General features: G+C 31.0%; 1 protein-coding gene across 3 annotated transcripts; it reads right to left on the bottom strand.

The window, feature by feature from the left end:
• Nucleotides 1-679: 679 nt before the first annotated feature.
• Nucleotides 680-17,689, bottom strand: LOC111413279 (growth arrest-specific protein 2-like). 3 transcript variants are annotated; one of them, XM_023044189.2, is made up of 6 exons: nt 17,392-17,689; nt 6,756-6,951; nt 6,291-6,415; nt 1,734-2,092; nt 1,296-1,680; nt 680-1,242 (listed from the first exon to the last, which is right to left on the bottom strand). In XM_023044189.2, exons 2-6 carry the CDS (start codon nt 6,943-6,945, stop codon nt 1,027-1,029), a joined length of 1,275 nt encoding a protein of 424 aa, XP_022899957.2. In that variant the 5' UTR covers nt 6,946-6,951; nt 17,392-17,689; the 3' UTR covers nt 680-1,026. The 3 variants fall into 3 exon arrangements, with proteins under 3 accessions (XP_022899957.2, XP_071055937.1, XP_071055935.1); XM_071199836.1 differs by lacking the exon at nt 17,392-17,689 and adding an exon at nt 12,773-12,852 and having other exon boundaries at nt 1,296-1,677; XM_071199834.1 differs by lacking the exon at nt 17,392-17,689 and adding an exon at nt 12,773-12,850.
• Between the last annotated feature and the right edge of the window lie 1,683 nt (nt 17,690-19,372).

The following is a 19,372-nucleotide window of genomic DNA, read 5'->3' as shown; positions in this document are numbered from 1 at the left end:
GTCAAATAAATTATAGTGTGGACTTTAGAATGGGGGCTGTAGTGAGGTCGTGGTAGGTCTGTGTGTTAGGCAACTAAACGTGCAAAATGTTTATGTATGTATAATAACAACATAGTCTCTATATTCTGGGTGATTTTGTTGGCTAGCATGGAAATATATGCATTCTTCTCGTTAATTGCCTCCTGCTTTTCTTCATTCCACATTTTCAACTCTCTTTTCTTATAGTTTTTCTTCCTTTTTCCTAAGACTTCGTTTACAGCGTTGTGGATTATCTTTTTCAAGTTAGTATTGATTGCAAGTAGTTAGCTAATCTTGTTTGATGCCATTATCCTTTAATAGATAGATTTTTCTGTTTTTTGCTTCCTCTCTTTGATCCATAGACGTGGTATTGCGATTTTAGCTTTTAGCAAAAAATGGTCTCTTCCAATGTTTGATCCTCTATAGACATGTGCATCCAATACCAACCCAAACAGTTTCCTATTCACTATGATCTAGTCAATAATGCTACGTTTACTTCTTACTTATTTTCAGATCGTTGTAGGGCGCAAATTGTCTAAGATAATAAAAAAAAATGATAATTTCAGTTTAATCACTTCATTATTATTTACTTACGTGTTATTAACCTGTTATAAAGCAAAGCACAAAAAATTAGCGTGTTTAAATAAAATTACTACCAGCATATAAATTACCTTCTTTACTGACTTGTATAAAAATACATAACTTAAATTAATTAACTAACGAACGAAAGAAAAACAATAATTACATGCTATATATAAAGAATTTCACACAGTAATCATCCTTGAAAACTGTGCTATGAACATAAAATTGGTTAGAAAACGTGTCGCGTTCGAACGTATAAAAAGTAAATAAACTCTAATAATGTACAATTAAATACAAATTCAAAATTGCGGTGTTTATGCTTAGAAAAAAAATTTTATATATATTCGCCAAGCGAAATATATATATATTTTTTCTTTCCCTTGTAAGTTTTAAATCTAATCAGTGCACTTTATTGAGGTTCTCGTTTTAACGCGTGAACGGTTCACGGTGAGGTACTTGGTGATACTTTGCTCCCAAAGTTGTGATATATTTTGGCGTGCTATGGTGATGCTGTCTTTCTATGTTATCTTTCAAATCTTTGGCAATAAACTTCACCTGACATGGATCATGACGCAACAAAAAATGTTCTAACGTATCCCAACCTCCACCAACTCTCACCATTGTATGACGTCCTTTTAATAACTACAACAAGATAAAAATTAGATAATAAAAAAAAAAATTTAACGATTTTTTACCCTAACAAAAACATTTCTTCCAGCAATGTTATATTTTCCCTCCCCAACCTTTCTTACAGTCAATCTTGAACATCTCCCACTCAAACAATTACAATTTCTTTGTAATAATTTGGTTGTTTCTTGTACTTTCTTATCCAATTCGGTTAAAATGACTTTTTCATTTTGATGAACAGTTTTTGTTTCAATTTCCGGTTCTTCTCCGCTATCCCTTGATGAATTATCATCGGTGTGCTCGCTAAAAATCCCATCGCTTGCCTCACTTAAAGTTCTATTCATCGTTTTTTTGAATACAGAATCTCCAGCGGATTTTGTCCTATCCAAATCGACAGATAACAAAATTTTTGGATCTAAACTGCGTCTGTTTTCTGTATTTCTAACAAGACTGCTATGTAATAAATAAAAATAAGAAATAAATAATTAAAAGGATAAATTATTTACCCGTTACATCTCAAATTTGGTTCATCTGCGATTGGTGAACTTGCTTGGAATTGCCACGAGATTAACGAGCCTAAACCGGAATCGCCCGTATCGCGTTCTTCTTCGGCGATTTCTTTTTCAAATTGAACCAAACCCGGCGGATCAACGCCGAATTTCGTTGCTATTCGGGCCACTTCTAAAAGACACAGGATGACGTTTCTTGGTTGATTATGCAAAACCAAATCGTCGCTTTCAAAAAGAAGATTTTCGTGAACTCCCAAACTTCGACAAAATTTGATAAAGTTTTCCATGTTATCTCTTGAAAAAAAACTGCGTCTCATTGCTTTTTCGAAACATTTTCCTCTTATTGATGGACAAGGCTAAAAAGAATATTTAAAATTAATCTTTAGATATCAAAATATTTAACATTCATTAAGAACTAATAAAGTGCTCGAACAACACTTTCTTCCGCGTATAAATCGACCCAGAAAGATAATTAATGTCGCTGTTGAAATCCAAAGTATAAAGAACAAAATTGTTTGCCTTCATGAAGTTACCCTTACTTTTTCATCGTTAATTGCCCTTAGACTCTAACCACGTCCAGAAATCTTCTCGACTGCTCTCGGGGGCATAGATATCGAGAAAAATACGAAAATATGAAAATCTGTTGAATTCATTGTTCTTTCAAGTTGCTGGTGGTAGGATGGTAGGGGAATCTAAGAATGTTACAAAAAAACTTTTAGAACAAAAGTTGTAGGAAATTTTATTCTTAACAATATTGCGCTCTTCCACTATTGCTCTCAGACGTATAGATATCGAGAAAAATACAAGAGTATGAAAATTTGTTAAAATCGTTATTTTTTCAAGTTGTTGATGGTAGTTAGCACTGGGAAATCTGAGCATGTTACCATAAAACTTTTAGAACAAAAGTTGTATAAAATTTTATTCTTAACAATATTGCTTTCTTGCACTTTTGCTCTCAAACGCATAGATATCGAGAAAATTACGAAAATATGAAAATTTGATGAATTCGTTGTTTTTTCAAGTTGCTGATGGTAGCACTGGGGAATTTGAGAATGTTATCAAAAAACTTTTAGCACAAAAGTTGTAGGAAATTTTATTCTTAACAATATTGCGCTCTTGCACTTTTGTTCTCAGACGCATAGATATCGAGAAAAACACAAGAGTATGAAAATTTGTTAAAATCGTTATTTTTCAAGTTGTTGATGGTAGTTAGCACTAGGGAATCTGAGCATGTCACCAAAAAACTTTTAGAACAAAAGTTGCATAAAATTTTATTCTTAACATTATTGCTCTCTTGTACTATTGCTCTCAAACGCATAGATATCGAGAAAATTACGAAAATATGAAAATTTGATGTTTTTTCAAGTTATTCATGGTAGCATTCGAGAATCTAAGCATATTATAAAAAAGCTTTTAGAATAAGAGCTGTAGCAAATTTTATTCTTAACAATATTGCTCCTTTGCACTTTTGCTGTCAGACGCATAGATATCGGAATAAGTACGAAATTATGAAAATTTGTTGAATTTATTGTTTTTTCAAGTTGCTGATGGTAGCACTGGGGAATTTGAGCATGTTACCAAAAAACTTTTAGCACAAAAGTTGTAGGAAATTTTATTCTTAACAATATTGCGCTCTTGCACTATTGCTCTCAGACGTATAGATATCGAGAAAATTACAAAAGTATGCAAATTTGTTAAAATCGTAATTTTTTCAAGTTGTTGATGGTAGTTAGCACTGGGGAATCTGAGCATGTTACCAAAAAACTTTTAGAACAAAGGTTGTATAAAATTTTATTCTTAACAACATTGCTTTCTTACTCTTTTGCTCTCAAACGCATAGATATCGAGAAAATTACGAAAATATGAAAATTTGTTGAATTCATTATTTTTTCAAGTTGCTGATGGTAGCACTGGGGAATTTGAGCATGTTACCAAAAAACTTTTCGCACAAAAGTTGTGGGAAATTTTATTCTTAACAATATTGCGCTCATACGCTATTGCTCTCAGACGTATAGATATCGAGAAAAATACAAAAGTATAAAAATTTGTTAAAATTGTTAATTTTTCAAGTTGTTGATGATAGTTAGCACTGGGCAATCTGAGCATGTTACCAAAAAACTTTTAGAACAAAAGTTGTATAAAATTTTATTCTTAACAATATTGCTTTCTTACTCTTTTGCTCTCAAACGCATAGATATCGAGAAAATTACGAAAATATGAAAATTTGATGTTTTTTCAAGTTATTGATGGTAGCATTCGAGAATCTAAGCATATTATAAAAAAGCTTTTAGAATAAGAGCTGTAGCAAATTTTATTCTTAACAATATTGCTCCTTTGCACTTTTGCTGTCAGACGCATAGATATCGGAATAAGTACGAAATTATGAAAATTTGTTGAAATTATTGTTTTTTTAAGTTGCTGATGGTAGCACTGGGGAATTTGAGCATGTTACCAAAAAACTTTTAGCACAAAAGTTGTAGGAAATTTTATTCTTAACAATATTGCGCTCTTGCACTATTGCTCTCAGACGTATAGATATCGAGAAAAATACAAAAGTATGCAAATTTGTTAAAATCGTTATTTTTTCAAGTTGTTGATGGTAGTTAGCACTGGGGAATCTGAGCATGTTACCAAAAAACTTTTAGAACAAAGGTTGTATAAAATTTTATTCTTAACAATATTGCTTTCTTGCACTTTTGCTCTCAAACGCATAGATATCGAGAAAATTACGAAAATATGAAAATTTTTTGAATTCATTATTTTTTCAAGTTGCTGATGGTAGGTAGCACTGGGTAATCTGAGCATGTTACCAAAAAACTTTTAGAACAGAAGTTGTATAAAATTTTATTCTTAACAATATTGTGTTCTTGCACTTTTGCTGTCAGACGCATATATATCGAAAAAAATACGAAAATATGAAAATTTGCTGAATTCATTGTTTTTTCAAGTTGCTGATGGTAGCACTGGAGAATTTGAGCATGTTACCAAAAAAAACTTATAGAACAAAAGTTGTGGGAAATTTTATTCTTAACAATATTGCGCTCTTGCACTTTTGCTCTCAGACGTATAGATATTGAGAAAAATACAAATGTATGAAAATTTGTTAAAATCGTTATTTTTTCAAGTTGTTGATGATAGTTAGCACTGGGCAATCTGAGCATGTTACCAAAAAACTTTTAGAACAAAAGTTGTATAAAATTTTATTCTTAACAATATTACTTTCTTGTACTTTTGCTCTCAAATGCATAGATATCGTGAAAATTACGAAAATATGAAAATTTGTTGAATTCATTATTTTTTCATGTTGCTGATGGTAGGTAGCACTGGGTAATCTGAGCATGTTACCAAAAAACTTTTAGAACAAAAGTTGCATAAAATTTTATTCTTAACAATATTGCTTTCTTGCACTTTTGCTCTCAAACGCATAGATATCGAGAAAATTACGAAAATATGAAAATTTGTTGAATTCATTATTTTTTCAAGTTGCTGATGGTAGGTAGCACTGGGTAATCTGAGCATGTTACCAAAAAACTTTTAGAACAGAAGTTGTATAAAATTTTATTCTTAACAATATTGTGTTCTTGCACTTTTGCTGTCAGACGCATATATATCGAAAAAAATACGAAAATATGAAAATTTGCTGAATTCATTGTTTTTTCAAGTTGCTGATGGTAGCACTGGAGAATTTGAGCATGTTACCAAAAAAAACTTATAGAACAAAAGTTGTGGGAAACTTTATTCTTAACAATATTGCGCTCTTGCACTTTTGCTCTCAGACGTATAGATATTGAGAAAAATACAAATGTATGAAAATTTGTTAAAATCGTTATTTTTTCAAGTTGTTGATGATAGTTAGCACTGGGCAATCTGAGCATGTTACCAAAAAACTTTTAGAACAAAAGTTGTATAAAATTTTATTCTTAACAATATTACTTTCTTGTACTTTTGCTCTCAAATGCATAGATATCGTGAAAATTACGAAAATATGAAAATTTGTTGAATTCATTATTTTTTCATGTTGCTGATGGTAGGTAGCACTGGGTAATCTGAGCATGTTACCAAAAAACTTTTAGAACAAAAGTTGCATAAAATTTTATTCTTAACAATATTGCTTTCTTGCACTTTTGCTCTCAAACGCATAGATATCGAGAAAATTACGAAAATATGAAAATTTGTTGAATTCATTATTTTTTCAAATTGCTGATGGTAGGTAGCACTGGGTAATCTGAGCATGTTACAAAAAAACTTTTAGAACAAAAGTTGTAGGAAATTTTATTCTTAACAATATTGCTCTCTTGCTCTTTTGCTCTCAAAAGCATAGATATCGAAAAATCTACGAAAATATGAACATTTTATGAATTTATTTTGTTGTTAAGTTTTTGATGGAAACATTCGCGTGTCTAGTTCTAGGTCTAGTGTTAGTTCTAGTTTGAATTGTTATTCAACGTTAAATTGTTGTATTTTTTTTATTAAACTAAAACTAGAACTAACACTAGACCTAGAACAATTTAGGTACTTAACTAATACAAAGGAAATTAAAAAATAATTTATTACCCCTTTCAAAAACCCAGCATCGATGGCAATTTTGGCTTTTTCTTGAATATGTTGGGCAAGATGACATAAAACCGCTCCATTATCCAGCTCGGTTAAAAAATTATCTCTCGTTAGATAATGGATACCTGTAAAAAATATTGAATATTGATTCAAATAAATCGAAAGATCGTGTTGAAGGAACACGAAAGATAGTACCTGGTACAACAGAAATCCATACTTTTAACCTTCGTTTTTTCATTTCCACTCAATTGAAAAACAATAAAATCTCGAAACATAAAAAAGTATTCAAAAAAAAAGGAAATTACGTAAAACAAATTTACCGCGAAATAAAATTACGGTTTAAGAAGTATACTTCCTTTTTCTTTTTTTTTATAAAAAAAAAACGTCTAATTTTCTTGATTAATTTTATTGAGGTATTGAGGTTGCGCCAGTCACTCATTCACTATACTTTTATACTTTACGTACCTAACGTTTTATTAATCCATTCGGCCAAATCTTCTTTTAATGGGTCCAATTGCCTTAGTTGCGTGTTAATGATCCTCTCGGCGTATTCTTCATCAACAAATTCAGGATCGACGCGGCGTAATTCGTACGAAAGAGAAAAAGGGCCGCAACTATTCCTGTTATATCTGACCCTATTTCTTTCGAACGCCATCCTAAGCTGCAAAAATAAATCAAAAACGAAACACCTCGTTAGTCATCTCTCCCTCTCTCTTTCTCGGTGGAAATTTAACCCATTAAATACAAGATTGGGTTACTTATAAGCAAGTTTTTAAGTGGTACTAATAGAGATATTACAGTGACAGGTTTCGAGCTCAATAAGTTTTGCGTTTCTAAATGGTATTTTTTTCTCAATTTATTAATCAATTGCTAAGTAGAGTTATAAATAGTTGAGTTTGATTTGGGGACACCTGGACTTTTAGATTTCTTAATAACCGCGACAAAAACTAATTGGCCTCGATTTTTAGTTGCATTGCCCGGAGTCTTAACGCATGTAAATACGGTCAATTAAAGAGTTTGTGTTTATTGTATACATTTTGAACGATTTATAGTTTGACTATGATGCAATTTGCCAATAATATCGACTGTTAGAAAATAAACACGCAATCTTTAGCGTATTTCACAAGTCAATGAGATGTCTTAAGTGTACTTTATAGACTCGGGCAATTAAAACCCAATGGATTCTTGTTGACCAATCGACCAAAAGCTGTTAACACTCAAACCGAAGAAAGTTAGGTGTTCAAGGAATCAACAAACCGTAAATAAATTATACGTGTAACATAATCTTGCAATTAGGCAAGGTGAAAAATTACAATTTACTTTCACGTGGAAGTAATTTTCGCGTTGTCGATATTTATGGATAAAGTCGATAGATAAAAGCTAAAAAAAATTGTCTCACCAAGAAAGTAATTATGTTTTTTTATGGGTAATTTTAAAATAATTACTACATAAACACAATAGTTAATAATGTAAATATGTTTTCATTTTTGGGTGCGCCGGAAGTAAATGGTATTGTTTCACCCCGACTGTATACATGTCTTGCAATCATCTAATTTATTAAACCCGCCCAACCAGAACGGAAACTCACTAACGTACAAAAGGAGGACGGCTTGAGTCCAATTTCCTCCAAGCAAACTGACCAAAGTGCACTGACCAGACAAGAAGTAAATCATCAAACAATACTAACGATCTTAAAATTAATCTATTTAAAAGACTTACGAAATGAACTAACTTATTAGATACAACTTGTTTCTAGGTTGCTGGAAAACTACGTTTTGAGCATCGAAATTCGTTGTGCGTGATCGGTTTAGTTTTAAAAACTTGGAGACAGACAGTGCCAGGTTACGATCGTTACCCAAAAATACTGATAAAACCAAACAAATTTAATATTTCACGACAAATTTATGCAAAACATTTCGAATAATTTAATTACAAAAATTAAAAAGTGATTAAAAACTTTCGAAATCAATAACGAACTCCACAATTTCAAGGCAATCAAAAAAATTAACGCAAACGAAAACATATTTATTGAAATATACATCGCTCAAAATAATTATAAATCTTACGCCCGCCGTTTTCGATTAAGATCCCGCCGTGAGAATTATGTAACGAATAAAATCGAGGAAAAAAGAGGCGTAAAGGTAGCATAAATCAAAGCTTTGCACGACAATTGTTACCTCCTACGTCCGAAAAACTGCGTCTTCACGGTACTAAAGATGGAAAAGTCGCCGGGAGCCATCGCGGTAGGTCGAATTTTGCATACTACCAAGTTGTGGGCATGTGCATCAATAAGAATACTTAGAATTGCTATAATACGAATACTTAATAAGTAGTGGACAGCCGTGTTTAATAATTATTCGTTACGACACGGTGTACATTTAGAATTTGACACCTACTCGTAATTAGTTAGACGACTAATTGGTTTAATAATATGATTGAGGTAAAAATTTATTACATTTTAATGATTTACACTGTAATGCAAGATGACTTAATATTTAATTAAGTCGCCGCTTTTTCTATGAATACGCATCACTGACAAATGTTAACATAATTTCTTAAATCTTAAATCAAAGTGGAGCTAAATTGTGTTTTGACTGATACTCCAGAAAGAAGGAAAATAGTGCAGAATAAGTCAAAGAATGTTACCAAGAAATGCAATGTTGCTAAAAAAATTCTGAATGATGAATCATCGCTGTTGAGATGCAAATCATAAGATAAATACGAAAATATGAAAGTTTGATGAATTCAAGATGTTGATGGTAACACTGGGGAATTTGAGTATGTTACAAAAAAACATTTAGAACAAAAGTTGTAGGAAATTTTATTCTTAACAATATTGCGCTCTTGCACTTTTGTTCTCAGACGCATAGATATCGAGAAAAACACAAGAGTATGAAAATTTGTTAAAATCGTTATTTTTGGTGATGGTAGCACTGGGCAATCTGAGCATGTTGCCAAACAACTTTTCGAATAAAAGTTGTAGGAAATTTTATTCTTAACTATATTCTGCTCTTGTAATTTTGCTCTCAGGCGCATAGATATCGAGAAAAATACGAAAATATGAGATTTCTATCAAATTCGTTGTTTTTTTAAGTTGGTGATGGTAGCACTGGACAATCTGAGCATGTTGCCAAACAACTTTTGGAACAAAAGATGTAGCAAATATTCTTCTTAACAATATTGGTCTCTTGCACTTTTGCTCTTAAACGCATAGATATCGAGATAAATACGAAGATATGAGAATTTGTCAAATATGTTGTTTTTTCAAGTTGGTGATGGTAACAGTGGGCAATCTGAACATGTTACCAAAAAACTTTTCGAATAAAAGTTGTAGGAAATTTTATTCTTAACTATATTCTGCTCTTGTAATTTTGCTCTCAGGCGCATAGATATCGAGAAAAATACGAAAATATGAGATTTCTATCAAATTCGTTGTTTTTTTAAGTTGGTGATGGTAGCACTGGACAATCTGAGCATGTTGCCAAACAACTTTTGGAACAAAAGATGTAGCAAATATTCTTCTTAACAATATTGGTCTCTTGCACTTTTGCTCTTAAACGCATAGATATCGAGATAAATACGAAGATATGAGAATTTGTCAAATATGTTGTTTTTTCAAGTTGGTGATGGTAGCAGTGGGCAATCTGAACATGTTACCAAAAAACTTTTCGAATAAAAGTTGTAGGAAATTTTATTCTTAACTATATTCTGCTCTTGTAATTTTGCTCTCAGGCGCATAGATATCAAGAAAAATACGAAAATATGAGATTTCAGTAAAATTCGTTGTTTTTTTAAGTTGGTGATGGTAGCACTGGGCAATCTGAGCATGTCGCCAAACAACTTTTGGAACAAAAGATGTAGCAAATATTCTTCTTAACAATATTGGTCTCTTGCACTTTTGCTTTTAAACGCATAGATATCGAGATAAATACGAAGATATGCGAATTTGTCAAATATGTTGTTTTTTCAAGTTGGTGATGGCAGCAGTGGGCAATCTGAGATTGTTACCAAAAAACTTTTCGAATAAAAGTTGTAGGAAATTTTATTCTTAACAATATTCTGCTCTTGTAATTTTGCTCTCAGGCGCATGGATATCAAGAAAAATACGAAAATATGAGATTTCTGTAAAATTCGTTGTTTTTTTAAGTTGGTGATGGTAGCACTGGGCAATCTGAGCATGTTGCCAAACAACTTTTGGAACAAAAGATGTAGCAAATATTCTTCTTAACAATATTGGTCTCTTGTACTTTTGCTCTTAAACGCATAGATATCGAGATAAATACGAAGATATGAGAATTTGTCAAATATGTAGCAGTGGGCAATCTGAACATGTTACCAAAAAACTTTTCGAATAAAAGTTGTAGGAAATTTTATTCTTAACTATATTCTGCTCTTGTAATTTTGCTCTCAGGCGCATAGATATCGAGAAAAATACAAAAATATGAGATTTCTATCAAATTCGTTGTTTTTTTAAGTTGGTGATGGTAACTGGGCAATCTGAGCATATTGCCAAACAACTTTTGGAACAAAAGATGTAGCAAATATTGTTCTTAACAATATTGGTCTCTTGCACTTTTGCTCTTAAACGCATAGATATCGAGATAAATACGAAGATATGAGAATTTGTCAAATATGTTGTTTTTTCAAGTTGGTGATGGTAGCAGTGGGTAATCTGAGCATGTTGCCAAAAAACTTTTCCAATAAAAGTTGTAGGAAATTTTATTCTTAACAATATTCTGCTCTTGTAATTTTGCTCTCAGGCGCATAGATATAGAGAAAAATACGAAAATATGAGATTTCTGTCAAATTCGTTGTTTTTTTAAGTTGGTGATGGTAGCAGTGGGCAATCTAAGCATGATACAAAAGAACTTTTAGAATAAAAGTTGTAGGAAATTTTATTCTGAACAATATTCTGCTCTTGCACTTTTGCTCTTAGACACATAGATATCGAGAAAAATACGAAAACATGAAAATTTGTTGAATTCGTTTTTTTCTCAAGTTGTTGATAATGACACGGTACTTTGGCAATCTAGGAATGTTATGATATGTAATAGCTAACTCAAAATCCTTTAATTCCCACTATATCAATATATCATACACTCCCAGAATTTTACCATGTCAATTTTACCATGATTCGTATGAACATTCGTGGTGTTGATACGGCATCCTTGATTCTGACTTTATGCGCGGGTGCCTAAGATCAAACATTCAAGCCATAATTAAAGAGATGTGACACTCCTGATATCCGAAGAATTCAATCATCACGATGCATATTGCCTTGCCCTTCATCAAACTCTGATGGAATCATTGAGCCAAAAACTCTCTACAGCGCATACATTTCTGCAAAGCAGCGTTCGTTGTTCGATTAAAGTGAGATAGTGATTGCTGCAATCATTTTGTACTTATAAATTATACTTAGAATACATAATCCCACACTTCAAATGGTTGAATATCGATCTCTAGTCTAAGTTTCTTCTTCTTCCGACGTTAAAACGCATGGTGCGTTTTAGCCTGCTCAGTCATCTTCCTCCAATCTGTTTTCTCAAAATACAACCATCCCCACCACTTATCTCCCGTTCTTTCTAATTCTTCAAAAAGTGTCAAACTGTGAGACTTTTATTAATAATTGCTATGTCATCGTCATAGGCTCATCATCACTTGCAATGTTTTAGTAGCAATACACCCAGCGGTATCTAATTTTCTGATGTGTGCTTCCAACGCCAGATTGAATAGTGTAGCCGCCAGTGCACCACCTTATAAATGTAGATGTTAACTTTCCATCAACTCTTATTACAACCCTAGAACCAGTTGTTTCTATTTGACAGTTAAAGCTATTAAATGAAAATTCCTGCTACACATAGTCAAAGACCTTACTAAAGCCACAAATTGTTGCTCCCATTCTCATAGGTATCTATGAGGCACAAAAAGTAACAGTTTAAATAAAGATAGAGGTCTTGATTTAGACCTATGTAAATAGATCATAGTGACAAATGATAAGAAAATGTTATAAACAATTTTATGGCTATTTATATAAAAAAAAAAGAAAATAAAACCCAACTACTGCAATTAAAGGTAACGCACGGTTAATTAAAATTAACATTCCTGTCTAATTCGACCGGTAAGTCGAGAGTTTCTTTGTACTTTCATCTATCCCAATAAGAGAATCGCAAGACCCGGAACGAACCAGTTTAAAAAAAAACCTTTTAAGACTTTTATTAAACGTGGAAATCGTCACCCAAAAGCGGAACCTCCAAGTTTAGCCTTTTAATAACATGTACTAGGAGAGTCTTTACCTTTTTTTTTTGGGTGTTCCCAACAACTATGCAACAAGAGCACGTAAATGGAGTCGCATTCTGAATAATAAGCGTCTAATTTGGGTACGCCCCTAACAGTACCTTGTAATAAGGCAGTAGGAAGGCATTGCGGTAAAATGGAATGGCAAAAACGGTATGGTCAAAAAATAAATTGTTTTTGGTACTCACCGAGTGGATTATTTCCGATATTTTTATAGTTGGAGCCATAAAATCTTAATTAGTACTTAAAAAATATAATTAAAAGATTAGAAATTATAGTGTTAATGACATTAAATCTGTCAAAAATTATTTGTTTCAAACTTTCATTCAACATACTAAAAAAAAACAATATAATTTTCAAACAATACGCAATAAAAAAAATAAGAAATTTACGATTTCTTCTAACTCAATGAAAAGAACAATAACCTATTAGATTTTTTATTTTTTATTTTCCTTTTAATGCATTAACAGGTAATATTCATAGTTTAAAATTAGGTTAAAACCGTTGATGTGGGATGATCACGTTATAAAATCAATAACTACACAGGTAGAGTACTCTTTTGGGATTTGAGTATGTTACCAAAAAATTTTTATAACAAAAGATGTAGGAAATTTTATTCTTAATAATATTGCTTTCTTGTACTATTGCTCTTAGATGTATAGATATCGATGAAAATTTGTTGAATTTATTGTTTTTTGTAAGTTATTGTATAAACTTTTAGAACAAAAGTTGTAGGAAATTTTATTGTTAACAATATTGCGCTCTTGCACTTTTCTTCTCAGATGTATAGATATCGAAAAAAATACAAGAGTATGAAAATTTGTTAAAATCGTTTTTTCAAGTTGTTGATGCTAGTTAGCACTGGGGAATCTGAGCATGTTACTAAAAAACTTTTAGAACAAGAGTTGTATAAAATTTGATTCTTAACAATATTGCTTTCTTGCACTTTTGCTCTCAAACGCATAGATATCGAGAAAACTACAAAAATATGAAAATTTGATGAATTTGTTGTTTTTTCATGTTATTGATGGTAGCATTCGAGAATCTAAGCATATTACAAAACAGCTTTTAGAATAAGAGCTGTAGGAAATTTTATTCTTAACAATATTGCTCTCTTGCACTTTTGCTGTCAGACGTATAGATATCGAAAAAAATACGAAAATATGAAAATTTGTTGAATTCAGTGTTTTTTCAAGTTGCTGATGGTAGCACTGGGGAATCTGAATATGTTACCAAAAAACTTTTAGAACAAAAGTTGTAGGAAATTTTATTGTTAACAATATTGCGCTCTTGCACTTTTGCTCTCAGACGTATAGATATCGAGAAAAATACAAGAGTATGAAAATTTATTAAAATCGTAATTTTTTTCAAGTTGTTGATGGTAGTTAGCACTGGGGAATCTGAGCATGTTACCAAAAAACTTTTAGAACAAAAGTTGTATAAAATTTTATTCTTAACAATATTGCTTTCTTGTACTTTTGCTCTCAAAGGCATAGATATCGAGAAAACTACAAAAATATGAAAATTTGATGAATTTGTTGTTTTTTCAAGTTATTGATGGTAGCATTCAAGAACCTAAGCATATTACAAAAAAGCTTTTAGAATAAGAGCTGTAGGAAATTTTGTTCTTAACAACATTGCTCTCTTGTACTTTTGCTGTCAGACGCATAGATATCGAGAAAAATACAAAAATATGATATTTCTGTCAAATTCGTTGTTTTTTGAAGTTGGTGATGGTAGCACAGGGCAATCTGAGCATGTTGCCAAAAAACTTTTAGAATAAAAGCTGTAAGAAATGTTATTCTTAACAATATTGGTCTTTTGCACTTTTGCTCTTAAACGCATAGATATCGAGATAAATACAAAGATATGAGAATTTGTCAAATTTGTTGTTTTTTCAAGTTGGTGTTGGTAGCATTGGGCAATCTGAGCATGTTATCAAAAAACTTTTAGAACAAAAGTTGTATAAAATTTTATTCTTAACAATATTACTTTCTTGTACTTTTGCTCTCAAACGCATAGATATCGAGAAAACTACAAAAATATGAAAATGTGATGAATTTGTTGTTTTTTCATGTTATTGATGGTAGCATTCGAGAATCTAAGCATATTACAAAACAGCTTTTAGAATAAGAGCTGTAGGAAATTTTATTCTTAACAATATTGCTCTCTTGCACTTTTGCTGTCAGACGTATAGATATCGAAAAAAAAACGAAAATATGAAAATTTGTTGAATTCAGTGTTTTTTCAAGTTGCTGATGGTAGCACTGGGGAATCTGAACATGTTACCAAAAAACTTTTAGAACAAAAGTTGTAGGAAATTTTATTGTTAACAATATTGCGCTCTTGCACTTTTGCTCTCAGACGTATAGATATCGAGAAAAATACAAGAGTATGAAAATTTATTAAAATCGTAATTTTTTTCAAGTTGTTGATGGTAGTTAGCACTGGGGAATCTGAGCATGTTAAAAAAAACTTTTAGAACAAAAGTTGTATAAAATTTTATTCTTAACAATATTGCTTTCTTGTACTTTTGCTCTCAAAGGCATAGATATCGAGAAAACTACAAAAATATGAAAATTTGATGAATTTGTTGTTTTTTCAAGTTATTGATGGTAGCATTCAAGAACTTAAGCATATTACAAAAAAGCTTTTAGAATAAGAGCTGTAGGAAATTTTGTTCTTAACAACATTGCTCTCTTGTACTTTTGCTGTCAGACGCATAGATATCGAGAAAAATACAAAAATATGATATTTCTGTCAAATTCGTTGTTTTTTGAAGTTGGTGATGGTAGCACAGGGCAATCTGAGCATGTTGCCAAAAAACTTTTAGAATAAAAGCTGTAAGAAATGTTATTCTTAACAATATTGGTCTTTTGCACTTTTGCTCTTAAACGCATAGATATCGAGATAAATACAAAGATATGAGAATTTGTCAAATTTGTTGTTTTTTCAAGTTGGTGTTGGTAGCATTGGGCAATCTGAGCATGTTATCAAAAAACTTTTAGAACAAAAGTTGTATAAAATTTTATTCTTAACAATATTACTTTCTTGTACTTTTGCTCTCAAACGCATAGATATCGAGAAAACTACAAAAATATGAAAATGTGATGAATTCATTGTGTTTTCAAGTTGCTGATGGTAGCACTGGGGAATTTGAGCATATTACCAAAAAACTTTTAGCACAAAAGTTGTAGAAAATTTTATTCTTAACAATATTGCGCTCTTGCACTTTTGCTATCAAACGTATAGATATCGAAAAAAATACAAGAGTATAAAAATTTGTTAAAATTGTTATTTTTTCAAGTTGTTGATGGTAGTTAGCACTGGGGAATCTGAGAATGTTACAAAAAAACTTTTAGAATAAAAGTTGTAGGAAATTTGATTCTTGAAAATATTGCTCTCTTGCACTTTTGCTATCAGACGCATAGATATCGGAAAAAATACGAAAATATGAAAATTTGTTGAATTCATTGTTTGAAAAAGCCAGTATATTTCAGGATTAGGATCTAGGACAATTAAGTAAAAGACGTTTTATTGTATTAATGTTTACCATTTTCAAGAACTTAGGTATGTTTAAGAGGTTAAATTTTTTAATGCTGTTTTTCTATTGATATTTTGTCGTTGTAGAAACAGGCCCTGAGGAAGATTAAAAATTTAATCGAAATATTGTCATGTTAAAATAGTTGTTTTAATTGTCCTAGATCCTAGTCCTGAAATATACTGGTTTTTTCTTACTGCTTACGGGATCAAACAACACAGATTTCCTGTTAATTCATTGTTTATTCTTTATTCAAGTTAATGATAAGCACTAAAAATAACTTATTAGATTTTTATTTTTTATCTCCCTTTTAATGTATTAGTAGGGATGATCACGTCATAAAATCAATAACTACACAGGTAGATAAGTACTCCTTTGGGATCACGAACCAAGGGTTGTTGAGGGTTTTTAAACCATGAAAAGTGCGTTAAATTCAATTTCATTGAAAAAATGTACGAAGGAAATTGAAGAAGAAACCTTATACACCACGTCTCGTCTACGTTATAAATTAACCCCTGCAGTAACCCGAGTTACCTTTACTCAGTGTTAAAAATCATGGATACCTGTTTGCTTCAAAAGGCACCTACCAAGAACTACAGCACGGTTATCTTTAAAGAGTACAGGTCCTTTAAAGGACGTGAACGACTCAAAGAAGCTTCTTCGTTTTACAAGAAGAACATCGGTATTGGTATTCATGAATACATACAATGAATAATGTAAATTTTGAAATAATTCTTTTTGGTTATCATTTTAATTTGCTCTAATTTGTATCAGAACGCGTTGGTGTTTACGTGTTTTATGTCTTCCCAAAGCCTTACCGGTGCCATAAATAAACACTTATATGGGAACCTGGTTTTTGTCATTACAGCTTGGTTAAAACCGGTTGAATGCTTAAAATGATATAGTATTTAATATTTAAAAGGTTGTGTAACAATTTGGATTTAAATCTAGATCTAAAAAAAATTTTTTGGTTCTTATTGAATGAATTTGTTGTTTATATTAATGACTCAAACTTTATCTCTTTATGATTTATGGCCACTGCATTAATATTTTTTTTATATATTTAGATAAACAAAGCTTTAAGATTAAATTCGAATCTATTGATTAGTACGGAACCACCATAAAACCTTTATGATAAAGTATTAATCACATAAACATCAAAAACATCAACTGTTTAAAAATTAAAATTCAAAAATTATCGATTTTACCAAAAAAAAAATCTATTAATTAAGATTTTTGGTAAAAAGAACTAAGGAGATTACTTACCGTGTTAAATAAACTTAGTATTAACGAAAAACTTGATCACTAATAGATAAGTTTAAAAAAATAATTCAACTTTATCTGCAATGCTTCATTGCAGAAAACATCCCCATCGGCATCTATCAAATTTGAGCTTTTAAAACAAAATTTCGATAAACCCGAATCGAAAGTGAACCCAAAAAATGAAAACCCCAATAAGAAAAAACCGATCGAAAATTACAAGAAACGTTTCACATGTTCATCCCGTTCGTTTCGTTCGTACATTCGACGAGACGCGGAGATGCACAAAAACCGAACGAATTACGCTCTCGGCAGACTGGTCTCCTCCCCCTTTCGAAACGGCCGTGTGGAGCAGACGCCGGTGAGGGTGGGGAAGGACGTTCAATGGAAAGAAGGGGAGACGAACGTAAGCAGAAATGAGAATATGCGTACGTAGAGGTGTATAAAGCAAGTATAAAAAGAGGAGGTACACAAAGTGTACAAAAGCGGCGAGGATTTGTACAGATATCGACACGGTTTTAATTCATTCATTTATGAATGAAAGTTAAAATGGGGAAAAAGCGCGGAGGTGTTTCGTAACACGGTCTGATAAAAATGCTAAAGCAACCTCGTTTTATTTTCTTTTTTTAAGTAAATAAGTGCAATTATCTCCGGATGGTGTACTGAATTATATAGATTTTTTATAATTTTACATTTTTGATGTTGATCAATAAATTACATAAAATAAATGTTTCAGAATATTCCAACAGAAAGATATGCTGGCTATAACACCTTAATTATTGTTGTTTTTTTATAAAGTTGATACCAAAATAAATACTATATTGCATACATAATGGACACCTGTATAATAACGGGCTTAAATAAATTATACTTAACAATACATAAATAAGAAATTCGGATATAACGAACAAATCTTTATTGCTCGTTATAAACGATATTAATTATATCACTCATCGAACGCGATCAACTTATACATAATTTGATTCAGCTATTCTTCAAAAGATGGCGCTTGATGAAAAATTATTTATGTATTTTCATATAAAAATTTGCAAAACACCACGTTTTTCATAATAAAACAATAAAAGTATGTACTTAAATATTGTAGAATTGACCTCATGTTAAATGCTATTAACACAAAAACATCATATAAACATATATAGTTCGTTTTTTTTTTTCTATAATACTTGTCAATGTAAATTTTTTAGGGTTTCTGTTGGTATTATCTAGAACTCTTATAAAATTTATGTTGTTTTCCTGATTTTTAGTAACATTTTTAGTAACTAAATAGTTGACGTCAAAATACTAATCAATTTTTAGATAAATACGATTTTAACGAAGTACAGGATGGTTCGAATTCGACGTCCGAATAGGCTAACTCGGAAACCATAAGAGTTAGAAAAAAAATAGCTTACATGTCATGATCTCATTTTTCGAAAAACTGCTAATGCCGAAAACCTCAAAGCGCTGTCGTCTTTTGTTTTTCCCCTCGAGGCCAAAATTGAAAATATCGTAAAACCAACAAGTGCAATTATCTTGGTTATTATTATAGGTGGAGTATTATACAAAAATATAGGGTTTGACAGGTCTATTTCTTATTGTTTCAGAATAAAGCTAAAAATAAACTTTTTTTTAGTATCGTCAAAGAAATTAAATTTACAGTTTCCTATAAATTATAACTAAAAATTAAAAAAACATATTTCTGATATGTGAAACAAATACATTTGTTGAACTATTTAATTTATATTTGTTTTACACAAAAGTTGGAATAGATTGCATTATTTAATATTTAAATTATAATTATAATTAAATCATTTAATATTATTAAATGATTTAATAAATTATTGATAGATGGCGCTCATATATATTTTTTTAATTCAAATATACATACAGCAACATTTGTTTGTATTCAAACATTTTCTGAAGTATCAAATTAAAAATCATGTTTTTTAAGATGGATTACGAAATTTACGAAAAGTTTTACATGTTA

Source organism: Onthophagus taurus, chromosome 11, assembly GCF_036711975.1.
Source record: "Onthophagus taurus isolate NC chromosome 11, IU_Otau_3.0, whole genome shotgun sequence".
NCBI classification, from domain to species: domain Eukaryota; kingdom Metazoa; phylum Arthropoda; class Insecta; order Coleoptera; family Scarabaeidae; genus Onthophagus; species Onthophagus taurus.
The sequence above is the reverse complement of the archived record's forward strand: the minus strand, read 5'-3'. Positions and strand labels throughout refer to the sequence as shown.